Below are 18,181 nucleotides of genomic sequence, written 5' to 3'. Positions count from 1 at the left end.
TCAGCTGTGACCTTAAATCAACAACAGCAACAATAACAACCAAGTAAGACAAGAAGAAAAGAGGTCAACCTAAATGTAACGGACAAAATCTGGAGAGATTTGTTAATTAATTAAATTGGGTGCTTTCTGTCTTCAGTGTCTGTGTCGGATGTTTTACAAATGAAAAAGTGTTGACAGAGCATCAAAATGAGTGACGAGTGTTGGCAACAAGGACAACACTTTTTTTGCTGACTCAGAGTGTCCACAAGAAAAAAAAACCCTCATCACTTTAACCTCTACAGGATCATGTGCGTTCCTACAGCTCATTTGTCCGAACTTAAAATAAATACTACTTTATAAATACTTTTAATGAATGACAGATTTCGGGTCACTTTTATGTTAATGTCTGTGTGAATGTGTGTGTGTACATTTGTTATGTTTTATGAGAAAGGCATAAAGACTGAATGTAACTGTGCTTATCTGCTGCCAACAGAAAACTCTCAGTGCATCTCTCATGTGACCGTCTCTGTTGGCTGCTCACATCCCGCTGGGTCTTTCGGTCAAGCTACAGAAACTCAACTTCCTCAAAGACATACACACAAAACAAACTACCCCCACCAACACACACTCACACACATACATACATGAATAAACAATGCGGGTTTCAGGAAGTCAGTGAACCAGACTGTGGACGACCCATCAGACCTGATTCATCACACCGGACATATTTTCAGACGTTTTTTTTCAAGTCAAGGCCTGACATCATTTTGTATAATAACCTAGTAACAAAAAAATAATTAATTAAACTTAAAAAAAAAATTTTTTAATCAAGCACCAAATTAAAAGTGAATGGATCCAGCCCCTATCGAATCCGCTTAATGAATTCTTCTTTGGCCAATACCTGACCCTTCCACCATGTTTCAAGCTGGTTTGCATGAGTAACAACACAAAAATGAGTGTATGTCTGAGTGCAGGTTTAAGGGAACGGTTACTGTGCATTTTGGAGGGTTCAAACAGACCCATCACCATCAGAATAATTACAAAGAAGCTAATAGTGTCATTAAAAGGTATCAAAAGGTCTATAATATTTATATAGAGAGGTACACATCATTTATGCATACATAGCTGTATGTGGAGTCTGCAAGAGCCAAAGAGAACGAGTTGAAGAAAAAGACCCTGATGAGGGAGAAAATAAATAGCGGAAGAAATAATTTCCTTGAATGCACATATGCAGCTCCAGAAGGTTGAGACACTGAAGGTCCATCAGGAGTGGAAATTAAATTTGAAGAACAGCTGTGAGGAGAAGCTGAGCCACAACATCTAAGCCAAGATAAATGAAGCGATCACACTTCTGATCCGGCAAACATTGTATATAAACACCGAAATAAATGACTTTTCATACAGGTTTGTGCTTAGATCAACAGATGATGGTTGGAATACAATCTCAAAGATGATCTTAAAATAACCTGGACTCAATTCCTATGATTATTTTCATTTTGCTGCCATGGCATTTTTGCAGAGCTACTTCACAGGAGGATGTATGGTGAATGTCTTCTACACGTAATTAAAAAAATGCATTTAGATCTAAAAAAAAAAAGCAGTGCTTCGGGATTTTTTGTCTGTAACTCAAAGATATTGAGGACAAAGTCCATCCATTGCACTGCAGGAACATGTAAAATGACTGCAGAAATAAATAAATACAATCATAATACATGACTGTTAGTCAAAGTGAAAAACATCCAGCACTGCAGCCTACACTGTTAATTAAGTGCATGGCCCCAGAGACTTCTCGTCAGGATTAAAGATAGGACGATAATGAGGAAAAGGTTGACAACTCACGACTAAAGATAGAGGTGAAGGAGGCCAGGCCAGAGATGTTTCAATTCATCCATAAATGTATGGATATTATTCTTTATTTATGGATACATACATTCATAAATATGGATCAGTAAATGGAGCTGAGAATACATTTTGGGGTTCATCTCTGACTCAGGACCACCATGCTAAAAAATAATGCTGTTTAAGGACTTTGGATAATATCACCCACCACGAGTCTGGGAAGATTAACTATGTGACATTCATCTTTGGACGACAGAGCCAAGCTGATGGGAAAAATATGGAGCAGGGACGCCTTTATTTCACTGCAGTGCCACTAAATCACACAGTCTCATCACTGTCAACCAAAGACCGCTTCAATATGCAAGCACAAGTAATGACTCGGCCGGACTGTTTGCGGCAGAACTCACGTGTAAAAGTTAATCACACACTGGTCATCTGCAGTGTGATTTAGCCGGTGATTAGGATGTTCCACTTGCATGGTTTTAATAACGACAAAGAGTCGTTGTGCGCAGAGCTCTCACCTTCCATCAGCAGGGTCGCATTTACCAGAGATCTTGTTTACATGCTCAGAATGAAAATGAAACAGAGATAATTCAGAAAAACAAAAACTATGAGCGCAGAGCATTGTTGCAGTACTTAATATTGATTTATATGTCGTATATGAGGCAATGCCAACTTTTATATATTGAAATTAGATCATTTCATTGAGAGATGATTCTAGGACATCAAAATGCTTCCATATCATAATTTAATATTCTTCAATCTACATAAGCTGTAGGTCGTGTCTATAGGCAGGAGGCAGAGGTAAGGCTCATCCGGGCTCTTGACAGTACCCTGCTCACACAGCTATGTCAGCAAGCAGTTCAAACTCAGTTTCTCTCACATCTGCACAGCTGGTAAATCGCTGGATGAAGTGGGCGTGAATATCAGATCGTCAGTTTAAGACATTTACAGAAAACGCTTGTGGTTCTATCATGGTCGACAAAGCTTCCAGAGCAGAGAGTGTTTACGTATAAAACAGAGCCTGTACTGTCCAGAAAGTGAAGCCAATTTGGAATTGACCGGCAAAGTGCAACTCCACTGGTTTTAAAAGAAGTTAGTTTCTATTGAAGTTGATGAGAAAATAAATCTACTAAAGAGTTTTTGGCCTCAACCTCTGCCTTTAAGTCCTCTTCAGTCAAGCATAATGTTCATTTTGCAAATTATGATCCCATTTAGAGTCAAATAGACAATAAAGCATGGTATGCAAGCATGTGAGTGCCGTCCACTGAGTGCAGGTCACAAGTGTGGGTGGGTGTGCTGTGTCCTCGAGCTCCATTCCCAACTCCCAAATATAGTAACTTCTGGTTTCCTATAACCAAGACGGCTCTGGGCAAAATGCCAAACTCAAGGCTTTACAACATAGCTGCTCACAAACCAATGGGTGAATTCACAATGGGTTGACACTTGTTCCAGATGCTATAATAGCAGGGACACCACTCTCTAGCTTCCAGAACCACTTGAAGAGAACACCTCTGACCACCCCTCACTAACAGACCTCTTACACTGTCTTATTGAACAGTTCTTACTTCAAGCTCCTCTCCTGGACTGAAGCTTCAGTTTTGTCATTAGCGTACACCAACCTGTTACAAACATGAATCTGCAGTCGTTCCTTCCTTTTCAAAAAGAACAAACAGTCACCTGTCAGAGTAAACACAGATGAGCATCTGCTTATTGCAGACTTAATCACTTTGAACAAGTTCCTAATTCAGAGACATTTGCCTAATTAAACGCCATTATACGCAGTTCTGCACGTCAAAAAAAGGGGAGATCATTACACGCCCACCGTGGTAAAAATAACGAGCAATGGCACGCGCCGAAGATTTATGAAAGGCTCGGGACATATCTGGGGAGGAAATGAGAAACGATAATTTGCCTGCGGTATAATAGGACAAAGGCTATTTCACACCGCCCATCATCACCCCAACTATTGTAAAAGGGAGCCAGACAAGAGGGACTCTTTCCTCCCTATTTAAACAGGTGATAAACCCTATGAAAACATAAAAGAACAAATCAACACAGAATAAGGACATATTTAAAAAAAGACAATCAGTGCATACTTCTTTCTCCACTTAGCAGAAGGACACAATGGGTCAGTGGACGACACCTGAGCAGCTGTTCTAAATCCAACAAGTAGCCGGACACGAAATTAGCTCAAGGTAACTCAGTGTCTCGATGTGGGTGGCTATTGTTAACCTGCCTGCGTTTTAAAAGTGGTCATGATCCGCAGCACATTCCATGAAAATCATGTTCATTTGTCCTCCAGCCTGTGAGACCATCACGACGCTGTGACACGTCCTTGTACCTGATAACCATCTTTACACACCTTGCGGTCGGCATGTAGATTTGTCTGCCCTCTCATTCCAAAAAAAGAAAGAGAAATCACAGTGGGAGGACCTTGTTAAAGCAGCGAAGGAGCAACCGAAGTACATTTACTTTATCTCACCCTCCAAGGAGAAATGCGCACAAACACCTGTCACGTGCAAACAAATGTTAAGTATGGTGTGAAAACAGAAGCCCGACTATTTAAAAGCAGAAATGTGAAGTTTTTTCAGTGTTTCCGTCCTCTTGTGTGTTATATAGGTTATTCACACACACACGATGCCCTTGAATGTGAAAACATCTGATTTGAAATCAGATTTTTCTTGGGGAACAATCTGTATTACTGATTATTAAAACCATGTTGCATGAGAGTACAGTACACATTATCTAGTATAAAGTCCTCATAATGAATAATTCTCTCATCATGCTGCAACACAATGGGCTGAATAAGTAGTTATATCTAAAGAAAAAAGGGGATTAGTTATTTCTGCATGACCTGTGCGTCTCTACAACTTCCCCTTCTCATGAGTCACCACCAGTCAGTTCAGAAGCATCTCCTAGCCGTCCTGATGCGCCACTCTGATTTGGCTTCCTGCTGTTGAGTGGAGCGGACTCCGCACAACATAGCCCACACCTACCCCCCACCCTGTGGTATCACAGCTCAAACACTCCCTCCTGCTGTGATAATCTCTATTAAACCATCTGGGAAAGTCACTGCCCCTTGACTGTGGCATATACCCTCCTCTCTGTACACATCAAATATGAGTGCTCAGCCATGTGTGTTGGATCTGTGGGATGGAAAACGAGGCCAATCCTGCTCATAAGTACCTGTACTCAAGTCAGTTAAGTTAATCCAATATTGGTGTTTTAATGAAAAGAGTGTAGTAAAATCAGGTTTTTCCTGCTTGTGAAGATTAAGGACATTTTATGTACTGTTAAGGTAAAGTCATTTTCTTTTGAAAATGTGGTAATTAATGCCACTTCACCTTTATGTTTCCATTGTTTTGCTCATCATTCCTATCGGTAATAAATGTAGATTGATTACTGAGTTCTGAGAACACTGCAAAATGCCAAAAGATGGACCGCATGATTTGAGCCTGATTTCTAAGACACACAATTTATTTTTCAACTGCACACATAAAATATCAGCTTAGTCTTGCATCATATACCAATCCTCCTGACTGACCAGCGGGCAGTCAGATGAACTTATGACATGTCAGGCTCTCACACAGTTGAAACATAAACCAAGAGTCGATTTTCCCAAAAAAAATGTCTTTCTTTCTCACTGTACCTGCACAAAATGGGAAAACACAGTGAAAGTGACAGCAGGACATGGCGACAAGCAATGTAGTGTGGACAGAAAACATGGAGGCCAAGCCGGTCAGACTGTGGTAACAGCACAACTGCTTGTTTTGACACACAGTTTGGCTCATATAGTAAAGGCAGCGCATTTGTCCCTTGTTCGCATTGTGAAAGCAAACTTGGACTACTTCTCCAGGGTCCAACAGATACAGAGAGTGTGAGCACTGTGGCCTGACAATTGGACAGTGAAGTGTTGGCACACAATTGCCACATGCCCATGGGCAAGAGAGTTCTTCTCTGGATAAATCTTTATCAGTCAGTTGATGAACCAATCAGCTCTGAATGAGTAAAGTGGAAGGATCGGTCATTTCATTGCTTTAAAATGAACTATACTTCGATACATGAGAAAGAAGACACACACAGTTATTCAAACATCTGCATGGAAATAACATGCACAAAATGCATTTTTCAATCGCATGTACTGCATCGATTTTACTGGGAGAACAATAAATCAGCCATTTAAATTGTCCTTGCAGGGTGGAGTGTACCAACCGCTGCTTGGTTAACCACTGTGACGACGCCCCTGCAGTGAAATTTGAAAAGAAAACTTAGCAGGGGACAATCAAGGACAGAGAAGTTTAATTGAGGTCTCGGGACTCTCTGCTGGAGCTGAACAAAGACCCAGAAAGGCTCCTCTGTTGCACAGCCCCTTAATCTTTTCAATCAGAGTTGTGTAAAGGGCCAGGATCAACACTGAGGGCTCTGTTATGCAATGGCCTCCGTCATCTCTCATTTTCACACCCCCAAAGCCAACAAATATCATAGATATTGAAAGAAAAGCCCACAGCTGTCCACTCTAGCAGCGAACAAGAGAATCAATCAGCAGCAGAGAAAACCACGGTCAATTGATCTTCTTAAGAGCTTTTAGAAGCTTGGAAGGAGAAAATGGCTGTCGTGAGCATGTCCATGGCTGATAGTGCTGCTGTGTGAAGTCAATACTGATTAAGTCAAAGATCTGACCTGATGAAATATCAACTGGGCTGCCTCGGGACTTATTACCATGAAGTAAAAGTCCTTAAAAAATGACGACATCTACTATAATGAGAGCGTGATGTGCATTTCAGTGTGAACGTCAGTCCGTGGTGACTTATGGCCTTTGAAGGATGAGAAAAAGTCAACATGACAGAACTGGGAAGATTGCTGTGGAGATCACAAGCAGAGGGCAGCTTATTTAGTTTGAGGAAACCACACATTTATCCCAGTTTTCCTGTCGTCCGTGCGTCAGTGTCAAGACTGACACTCAGTTGATGTGACTGACACATGATGCTTGAGGTCTGAAACTTTAAAAAAAAGAAACTCTGATGCCTGAAAACACACTAGATTAAAAAAAACACACTTGAAATAAAGATTAAAGTGAGAAACAGGGGTCAGATGAAAAGGAAAACACTCTCAGGCCTGGAGCGACAGGTTGAATAGAAACACTGGCTGATGAATACACACAATGACATTATTAACAACAAACTGCAAATAGTGTCAAAACTCAAAATATGATTAAACTAGGATTAATGCTTATTGTTTTCCTCACTTATACTCACTGCTGTAGTGCTGTAGGTAAAGGTCTAATGATACGTACAGGGGCATTCGCCACACCTAAGGTTGCTTTCACACATACATCGCTTTGTACAGACCTTCTGACTTTTTATTTTAGTCCGAACTACAATAAGAGGTGTGAAAAGTGCCTCGGACATCAGTTAGGGCCAGTGGACCAAAACTTAGTCCGACCACAAGATGTGGGATCAGACGATATCAAACGATGGTTTATTTGTAGTGTGAAAACACTTGAGACAGCATTAAACAATAGAAGAAGAAAAGAGGAAGCGGCTTGTCTTGCTTGCAGTCTAAACCTCCGACGATATAATGTCTGAATTATGCATTTGGTGCATTGGAACGAGTGTGGAATACTGCGCCGGATGTTTGTGATGCTGGTATTAAAACCATAATGATATTACAACGGCAACCGAATTAACCTAATGAACCAGTTCATTATTTTTCTCCATTCAAATAGAACGACTACAACTGACAACATGACGACGTCAGACGCACGCCTGTCTACAAACCAATCAATGTCAAGTATAGGAAGATACAGCCCACGAAGCTGATGAAAGGATGTACGTACGTCATAAAAAAATCTTTGGTACTTGGTTCTCTATTGTTGTTTGGACAGAGAAATTCAAGGTAGCAGCTTGAGCTCTGGCAATCTGCAGGATTTTTTCCCCATTTCATAGATAAAAATGTTATTAATAACTATTGAATTTAGTTAGTTGATGCCTGAGATTTGCCAACTGTGATTTACTTGTGTTGATTCTCAATGATTAAAAAATACAAGTTGTTAACTCAAGATGAAGTCCAGCAGGAGGTGAGGACATTTTTCCTGGGGGACTCAATCTCTTTGTGACTCTCTCCGAATCGCTGTGACATCAGCCTCAGTCTCTCTCTCTCTCTCTCTCTCTCTCTCTCTCTCTCTCTCTCTCCTGCCCTCCCTCAGCACCAATCACCCACAAAGGGATTAAAGCTCTTTACAGAAACACCATAATCGGGCTGCTCTTTAATCTCTCGACATTTTCTAAACTCTAAAAATGTTACGGCTGCAGTAATGTCTCTACCATCACTCCCTGTGGTTTCCATGGACACAACGGAGACATCCATCAGTTTGTATTACTTCACTGTACAGTGCGGTGTATGCACAATGTAGTTCAGGTTAAATTCATGATTTTCATGCTCAGTCTTATTGGACAGAATGTAAAATTCAAACATAGTTACAATATTTTGCCTTAATTTGCTCCCGTCATATTGTTAAAAATAAATATTTCTACTAAAAATAGCATAAAACCATGAAATGAATAAATCCTGGAGTCATGAGAATATCTGTTACAACTCTCTAGCTCTTACTGCAGCTTCACATTCACAGTCAAATTAAATCAGTCTGCGACACAAACTCTTTGCTTATGCTGAGGATGATGCTGTTTATGTCTGTGTCAATGGCTTCTACACCCTTTGTATTCAAAGGTTTTTATTCAGGGTCTAAATTAAGTTCCAGGGAAAGAAATCTCTGCTGGGGGTGTGGTACTATTGTAGGTTAATCTCTGCAACAGCTCCAAAAGTATCTTTCCTTACCTCAAGTTGAGTATTTTGAATGTTATATATATATGTTCTGCTGCAAGTCCTTGTCTCTTAAACAGGGGTAGGAATTGAATCTCCACCAAGCTTACTGTTGTTCTAGTTTGCTCGATTATATAAATGTCATTCTTGTTGTGTAGTCTTCTGCATTACCGCCTCCTCAGGCCTTTAAAATCTCACTTCAGAGAGACTGTTATTAGAAAAAAGTTGAGATAGTGGAAATATATGAAGCCAAACAGTTTCAGAATATAATTCTCAAATGCTCATCTTCCAAAAACCAATAAAGGTCATCATAGAAATCATCGAGCTTCCAATTTTGTGCATGGTCTCTCTGAATGACCCTGTAAAACTTTGCACCTCAGGAAGAACTGAGTGAAAATGGTGGGTTAAAGAAAGGGATGACACTGTGGAAGAAGGGCACAGTGGCCTTGCAGCTCAGCTCAGCGTAAACCTGGGCGAGAATACAAAAGGAGCCCAGGTGGATCCTGGTTGGACCAGGTTTTGACGGCTCTTTCCACAGGGCAGAGCACAGCTGATGAGAAAGATTCAATTATTTAGAGTCATCCTTCAGAGTCTGGGCAGCCTCTTTCAGGCCTGAAGCCACACAAGCACACACACGCAGACATACAAAGAAGAGAGGACCTACTGAATGTTTGAACACCGCTCCGTGATTTTTCATTTGTTTTTCAGTAAATGTTCACCGGGACGAAAAATAAAATATAAGGATACCATAAAATTCACAGTGTCAAACTAAACAAATCGAAATGTCCATCAACATTTAAATAATGAATTAATGTCAGTCCAAGGTTTAGGCCAGAACTGTTTTTTAAGGCTTCATCTTATAATTATTTTACCATCATTATCCGATTTTATGTATTTATCTTTATTATCTTGAATCTAAGCTTATCTCTAATCTATCCAGTCCCTCCTCCAAGATTTGATCATCATTGCACAAATCAATATTTTTATCATGTGAGCCCTCTTGCTTTTTCAGTTTCTGTTATTCTCAAGCACTTTGGGTCAACTACTATTGCTTTTAAATGAGCTATATCAATAAATGCAACTTAACTTGACACATTTACAGACACTAGTTAATTGTTACATTTTTTTCTGCAGCTTGATCTCCAACGACACAAACAGAGACCACTGCAGTGTAAGATTTAACATCCAAATACTGACTGTAAAAGCAGATAAAATCTCCAATATAGTTCCACCCAGGAATTATAGAAACCTTTGCAGGAACTCCGTGTTTCCACAAAATAGACAAGGGTCTAAATTAAGTTCTGGGGATATATATCCCCAAAAAGCTCCTCACACTGAGGTTTCAGATCTTGAAATTGGAGAAAATATTTGCACTGGCATTAGAGCATTCCTTTTTGGCCAAGAGTATCAGTATAATTGGAGAAAAGGGTCAGATCAGTGCGTCCCCATTTGTCAGTGTTAAGTGGTAAAAATATTCTCCAGTGTAACAAATCTCTTTCCCTCAGCACTCATGATAAAACATGGGAAATTAGTCTGCAGAACTGCAAGTGTAAACAAACTGACCACAGCTTACAAATCAGCATTATTTCAGTATGGTTACACCCACCAAGAGGCTTATCCCATAGGAGGTAAAGGAGGGGAAAAGTTCATTTTTGGGCAAATTATTTGGGGTCGGCTCATTCTGCTAAAAAGGATTGAGAGGAAAGAGACAGAGAGAGCAGGGAGGATGAGAAATTATATGGGAGGGGATCAGCACATCTATCACTGTCGCTGTGCTAAGTTACAGCTCGAGTGGAAATCACAGAGTTTGACTCGAGTCGGACTTCAAGGACACAAATTCTTCCGGCAGGCTGCGGAGGTGGGTTGTCACTTAGAGGACAGATAATATTGTCGGAGCTGAATCTGAAAATGCAGACGAGGCGAAGCCCATAACGCCGTCTTCAGGAAAGGGTGCTTAGCGTAGTTTGGGTCAAAAGTGTATTCTTATACCATCCAGAAAACTTTCAGAGGAGAAACCCTCTAAGAAAACAAACTGTAGAGTGTAGGATACGATGCTGCCCACCTTCTTTAACTAGCAACATGGGACCTACTGTAAATTAAGATGGACGACATGTCTTTACTTCCTCCCACTATCCAGAAATGGAAATCTCTTTGACGCCAATGACGTTATTTGGAGCCAGAGTCTGCGAGGGAACGATTGCAGAGTCTCAGTATCGAGGTCCTGCCGATAAATGTGCTCAAACACTCTCAGCTGTCAATTGTGGCGCCATCCACTCCTTTCGTGGGTCACGCCCCACCTCTTCACAAAATGTCATTGATATTGTTTGAGTAGTTTTTGTGTAATGCTACTGACTAACAAAATGATGCAGATGAAAACAACTCATTGTTGGAAGTAACAAAGAGACTGTTCCTTTCTATTCTCAACATTTTTGAGGGAATTTTGATAGTTTAAAAAGTACAGGCAGCGGTTTGCGGTATAAAAAAACGAAAACTGCTAAGAGTTTTATTTTGTCCATTGGCCGATTCATGGAATGAACATAAATTAGATACAGCTCATAAAATCTGCTGCAGTGAGTCGTCATTTAAACTACGAAGACTGACCAGTTCCCAATTAAAAATGTGAAGTCTGGCATTTTAACGTTGTCTTAAAAGTTGAGCTCATTTGACCAGTTGCTGTGACTGGAAAGAAGGAGGTGAGTTACAGGTCAAGTGTCTTTTAGACTTACTGAGCGAGAAAGTGAGGAAAAGGGAGGTGAATGTTGCTGTGACAAGGAATCAGGACTTACCAGGAACACCCTGTAGGCATCTTTCCTTGTGACGGAGCCCCAGCACAGGTCTGTGTCGTTGTACTTGACGCTTCCAGCGCTGCACGAGTGGTTTCCACTGCACAGGAACACAAGCACAGACAAATATAGCTTAATGTTTCACCACTTTCACCTTATAAAACTGATGCACACACCAGATTGTCCCTATTGTTCATTTAAGCCTTTTCTCTGAACTTTCATCACATTACATTGTCCTGTAAAATGTCTCAATATTATCACAATCAGGAGACAGATCCGCTGAAGGAAATGCTAATGCAGGTAAACTTAAAGGGTATGATTTAAAAGCAATCCTGAACTCTATCATTGCTGCGTGACAAAGTGGGGTGGTGCTGCCCATGCTACAAAGAAGTCTGCAGTTTGTGCCTTCAGGCGAACAAAACTCCTTCTGAAGTCTCAGTTACGTCTCACATTTATTCTTGCTGCAATATGAGCGAGGGTTTGACCACGGTGGAGGAGAATTTAATACGATAAGACAGCATCAGTGTGCTCTGCTCGAGGGCAGGATGAGGTACAACAGCTTTGTAAAAAGACAACAATTGTAAAAAGAGGACAGAGTGACTTTTCTAACTTAAAATCACCACTGTCATTTTTTTTTATTATGAAGTGATTCAGCGAAGAAGGAAATGAGAGAAACTTGTTTTAATTCTTGTGCAGGGTCAAATGATAAGAGTCTGTTTACAATAGAAGATGTTTCTTTTATGTTTAACAGAAGATCTACAAAGAGAGTTAGCTTTTTGTCGAGGTGGGGTTTGTGATCTATACTCCAGCCAGCCACCAAGGGGCGATCAAGATGATTTGGCTTTACTTTTGGAAGCTGTCATGTCATCCATCTTTATTTATAGACTATGGACTTAATTTGGAAATACATCTATTTCTGTAATGAAAGCATGTGATGTTTAGTTCCAGTTGTGCTGTTTTTAATTATATCTATATGTGGTTAGGAAATCTCATAATAATACTTTGATTAGCTCTGTATTTCAAGAGCAGGAATTAACAACGACTGTTAATTACCTGCAATTATATCAGTATTTTAATGATCTTTCAGACGTCAATAAGATCAGTAAATCATAAGTTCAGCTGCATCAAAACAAAGAGATGATGAGAGGGAGCAGGAGAAAACAGCAGCAGAAAGACTCACAGCACTGATACGATTAAATTTCTAAGACAAAATCGACTTCAGTCCAGACAAGCATATTAGATCCATATCAGAGAAGACAAACACCTGTACCTGTACTGTTTACATATATTTATATATATATATACATATATGCCCCTATATATATACAGTATTAAGTATAAACGTTTAATACAGTGTGTAAAAGCTTTTGAAACTGTCTGAAACTATAAAAAAACATCCCTGTCAGAAAGTTTAACCATCACACACTCTAAAAAAATCATCTCCCTAAAAACAATACTAAAGGGGGAACGGCTATTTCTGTGGCCAGGCTCTGAAGGGTAGAGTCTGTAACTATATGAAATACTTTATTCTCACTCCGTCTGGCCAACAGACTTGCAATAAAAACGTTTCTGGAAGCAAGTCAACATGACTCAGACGTCGGGAGCACCAGTTTGAGGTCAGCAGGCCTAAAGGCCTCTGTCAGCAAAGCTTTATTGTCTCAATCTGGAGTTCAGAAGGTGAAAGTAAGAGCACAGGAGCCAACAAGACAAAGAAGGATGTGCCAAAATGGAGATTAGCAAATGTTCCAAATGTTCTTGAAGGAGTACATCTATATAATCCAATTATATATATAATTTTATTTCACAATAAAACAGAGAATAGATGAGATAAAGTGAGCAAATTGGTCTTACCAGGCAACTTCCATTAATGATAAGGGCACAGCTGCTGCGTAGATGGCCAAGTCCCCGTATAGATAGACTATGATGCAGATGTAGAACATATTGACACCGACTGAAAAACAAGAATGAAAAAGATAAAGATATGATATATGATATATACAGCATATATAAAGTTATTAAGATTGATTGAGGGATAAAAATTCCACTGAAATCAAGGTTCATGAAGCAACTTGAAGTTAACAAGGTTACAAACAAAGATGTTTTTCATCTTTGTCAGTCGTCTAGGGGCTTTGCCACAGGGTAGACAAAGCAGACAATTAACTTGCTCCCAGAGCTGAGAGGTGGCCCTTCGGAGAACAGCAGACTGAATTAGCCCATGGCAATGACAATTTTGTGAGATTCCCTTGCGCCCCCCCACTGAAAACAGACCTGTGGACAACCTCCAACTCTCAGAGAATTGTCTGAAATCTAAAATAAAAAACATTACACTTTAAACATTCATCTTTCGTAGCAGAAAGTCAAGGCCTTTGTCTTCTCCCTCTTTACATTGTACACTTGTGATGAAATTCACCAGGTCCCTGTTGCCTGGGGCCCACAAAGTCTCTTGAAACCCTCCTGGTCTTAAAGCTTGGTCATCATATGTGGCAGGTGGACCATGATCCGTCCATCGATTTTCTGGGACATTGCAGTGGTCCAATGATAAATATTATTTACATTCATTTTTAAAAAGTAATCACTACATGAAGGAAATCTTCGTCAGCCATTGCTCTTCACAGCAACAAGCTCTTTACCAATTGCCCCCCCCTCATCCACACACTCGACTGACAGGCCAGGCACACAGCTGCCTTTGCCAAGCCAAGATGGAAAGCTCTCACCAGCAGACATCATCATAGAAAGCCACACATCCATCAGGCTCTTGAATTCTCAGAAGAGAGGGGGGGGGGGGGGGGGGGGGGGGGGGGGTTCAACCGTCCAACCAGACCCCTCAGCTAATTCATTACTACCAAGGAAATTAGAGCATAGAGTCCATTAAAAAGACATAAAAAGTGGCAGATTTACAGCTTTTCAGGCTACACTGATTCCTTTATGAATAAAGGGCTGGGGGTGCCTATCAAACAGTAGCAAACATACGGAACTGGCAGCCTCATAAACAACCATTCATTCAGTTGTAAAAAAAAAAAGAAGCTGTTAATAGATTCACAACAAAAAAATCCACCATTAGAGAATGGAGGCCAGGAAATTAGCTGGTGCTTTAACTTGAGGTAAAACTAATGATTCATTTTTAAATCAGCCAATCTGGAGAACAAGACTGGATTTATGGTCAGCACACGGGTGAAAACTGCATCAGTGTGATTTAAAAGAAGACTAGATGATTTTCGGGGGTAGTTTATTGATAACCTTTCTCAATATGCTAAGTAAATGGTTTGTATTCATACAGTGCCTTTCTAGTCTTGATGACCACTCACATTCATAGAGTGTATCTGTGAGAAATTTGGGGTTTCGGCATGCAGATGGAGAACACTGGGAATTGACCTGCCAACCTTGTGGTTGGAGGACAACCGCTCTACCCCTCAGCCACAGGCAACCAAAGTATAACAAGGATGGTAGATTGTTCAGCAACTAAAAGGTGCGACGCAGACATTTATTTGTGCATAAGTTTAGTGGTGAAGCGATTCATGGAATATTGGTTAAACTTGAGCAGCATGATGCAGAGACAGCATGACAGCTCCCAATGAAAAGTGATGCCAAAATCAAGGTTCTAATAAGTTTGCTTTTAATTTTATTATTTGATGTTATAAAAACCGGCTGATTGGCAGGTAGGTCTGCCTCAGGACTGGTCGTGTGACTGTGGCTCCAAATTACATCATTCGGGCCAGATGGCATCATTGTATTCAATATGTTTTAGATTCATTTCTGGACAGTAGGAGAAAGTAGAGTTGCATAGCTCATCTTTATTTACAGTCTATATTTTTGCCAAATTCAAATATCTGAACTCAACATCACCCAGTTATTTGGAGAGTGACCTGATTCACAAAATAACACAAACACTACAGACACAAAACTATATGTCTTTGAAAAAAAAAACTGTTTTCATTTGAACCTGAATAAATATATGAACATTTTGTTTGTGCTCCATTAAATTATTTCATAACAACAAAATTACAGTGGTTAAAAATATTGTTGTTATAATTATTGTTGGTTGTATGATTCATGTTCCAGACAAGTTGATAATGAGAATGTCAATGAGAATACACAAATCCCTCCCTTCGCTGCATTCTCAGTCTCGTGTGGCACAACATGGACGAGGCACATTAGTGTCTCAGTGGCAGACAGCAGAGACGGGACGTACTGTACTCTGCTGGCAAGGCGAGAGCGCAGCGTGACCACAGGGATGCAGGCCTTCACCACGATGTAACTAATATTTCACGTTTAACCGAAGCTACAGGGACAAAATGCTGCAAATGCGGTGTTTGCGCAGAACCCCAGTGTTTGATAGGGCTGTGAAAATGCAGAACTATCCATCAACACCGACTGACAGCGGACTTGACAACCTGGCTGTGAGGAGCGGCAGGAAAAAGACACTATTTAGTTAAGTGCACAACAGGGAGAGGCAGTTTTATTAGCGTGTAAAGACTCGACGCTATTGATTTACTGCCACAATTTTATTATATCATTAGAATAAGACAATACGTAAGTAACTGTGATGTAAGGCAAGTCTTTTTTGGTGACAATTGTCTCATTTCACCTCATTTACAGTCGTCTCCTTATATTCAAATTCTGCCTCTTGTGGGAACGTCAGAGTGTAAATCTGATGAACTGAGATTAAAAAATCTAATCTAAATTGAGCCTGTCTCAGATGTGGCAACATCATTAACAATTGGTCTCCAAAAACAAGTAAATAGGTCAGGGCGTAATTAGAAATGGATCATTTAAGTCTACCTTGTCGACAAAGCAAGTCTGTGTGACAGAGGAATCATTAGAGTGAATCTGTCCGACTGTGAATTCACTTTTGTAAATCGAAGGATTACAGGGAAAGAAAACAAAACTTCAGAATTTAGTCAGAGCCAGACCACCATTGGATTTTTTTTTCTTCAAGGTACGCAGATTTTGTAGCTGATAAATCCGGCACTGTTTATATTTACCTAACTTTTTCTTATGTCTTCATCTGCGTCATAATTTTAATTTGCAGAAAGCAGCTCCAAGGTTCATTTTTCACATCAGTTGTAGAAATATGTGGCAGTGACATACTGCATTGTGGCCTCATTCATGTTTGTTGTCATTACACATTGGGCATGGATACTGTGTGATAGACAGCTAGTGATGTTCAATTGGTGCAGGTCGCGGGTAAAGATGGGTCGAAGGATCGAACCGCCAACCTTCCGGTTACTGGACGACCTGCTTTTAGTTTTCATGGAGCCTTCCTGAGACTAAACTTGTGAAATCCATTTGTTGGTTTGATCATGGCTGTAGTCGTTATAACATACTCCCTGAAATTAAAGTACATCTTTTATGAAGCTGACACTGAAAACTATTATAGCAGTGGCTTATGGAAAATGATTGGGCTGCAAGCTGAAGCAAACATGTCCATTTATCTTCCCAGAGGCTCGGGCACTCATGGATTCGTTTTGCCAGTGCTCTCAATGCACAAGTATGACATTTAAGTAAAAGTCACTGAAGTATTAAAAATGGATGTGTCCATGTTTGGTTCTCATTAGAGAGCCTGGGTTAAGCGGAGTGAATTAGTATTCGCTGCCGTTGTCCTCCGTATGTCAGGGGAAGGAGAGCTCATGTTGAAGAAACGAGCCAGTTGTTTGCACAGCCACTGTGTGAACCGCCACATCACGTCACACGAGGTAAGAAAAGCTGAGACAAGATGCTGATGCAAGGACGGCGTTCGAGCGTTCGTTCTCTTTGTGACTTTAGCCAAAGTCGTCTTCTAATCAACTTTCAAATCATCAATGTGAAGGTTACAGTAACACCTTTCCACAGTGGTGCGAATAAACCAGCCCCCCCATCAACATTCCTGTCAGTGGCTGCAGGTCAGGCTGATACGACAGCCATGGCCTTATTCCAAGTCTGCCGCACCGCTGCTGCTGCCGCTGCCACATCAATTTCAGCACAGGAGGAAGTCAGACGCCCTCTAAGCAGGAGAGATGCTTTTAATTGCCTGCAAAGGTGCAGGACAGAAAGACAGTGTGCAATCACGCCCCCAGTTTATTACCTGTGAAGAGTTGGGAGGTGGTGTTTAAACTGTTTTAATGTCCTGTGAATCTAGCAGAGGAAAATAGACTTGTTTGACTCTTTCCTGTCATTTAGCTCCTAAAATGCATGAAGAACTAGCTGCAGTTTGCCCCCACTTATTTCGTGGTTATCGAATGTTCACATCTGTCTCCTGACAAGCAGAATCCCTTGTCATTCAGGGCAGATTCCTGGAGATTGTTTGGATTAAATTGTCCCTTCAAACAAACTGCACAGCTATTCACTTAAAAAGAGGAAAGATTTCCATTTTGATAAACTATCCCAAAAAACTGTTTTCACGCTGCAAGCAAACCAAACCATAGTTACTTTTGATCTGGACAAAGACCACCTCTTTTGGTCGGACAAGATTTTTGGTCTATTGGTCCAGATCATGGACTGGTTCGGACTAAACTGAAAAGTCATAGGGTCCAGACCAAACTAGGAAGGTGTGAAAGTGCTCTAAATGATGACAAACAGGCGTGTGGACAGACGGAAATGGCCATCACGATAGCACCCCCATTATTTGCCAGGAGTGATAAAAAGGTTCAATGGTCTGGTTAGCGATGTAACTTTGTTTTTAACTCATTATATGATTTAACAGTTTGCAATTTGCAACAAAATGTTCCCAATTTCAAAATGTCAGGCACCGCTTAAAATATATACTTGTTTGAATGATTTGA

General features: G+C 40.5%; 1 protein-coding gene across 1 annotated transcript in view; it reads right to left on the bottom strand.

The window, feature by feature from the left end:
• tmem104 (transmembrane protein 104) overlaps positions 1-18,181 on the bottom strand; it is a 51,625-nt gene that overhangs the window by 23,566 nt on the left and 9,878 nt on the right. The window contains exons 7-8 of the mRNA XM_020094732.2: positions 13,275-13,374; positions 11,427-11,523 (exon numbers count right to left, since the gene is read on the bottom strand). Coding sequence (XP_019950291.1) covers positions 11,427-11,523; positions 13,275-13,374 — 197 coding nt within the window. The remainder of the gene's footprint in view (positions 1-11,426; positions 11,524-13,274; positions 13,375-18,181) is intronic.

Source organism: Paralichthys olivaceus, chromosome 5 (genome assembly GCF_024713975.1).
Source record: "Paralichthys olivaceus isolate ysfri-2021 chromosome 5, ASM2471397v2, whole genome shotgun sequence".
NCBI classification, from domain to species: Eukaryota; Metazoa; Chordata; class Actinopteri; order Pleuronectiformes; family Paralichthyidae; genus Paralichthys; species Paralichthys olivaceus.
The sequence above is the reverse complement of the archived record's forward strand: the minus strand, read 5'-3'. Positions and strand labels throughout refer to the sequence as shown.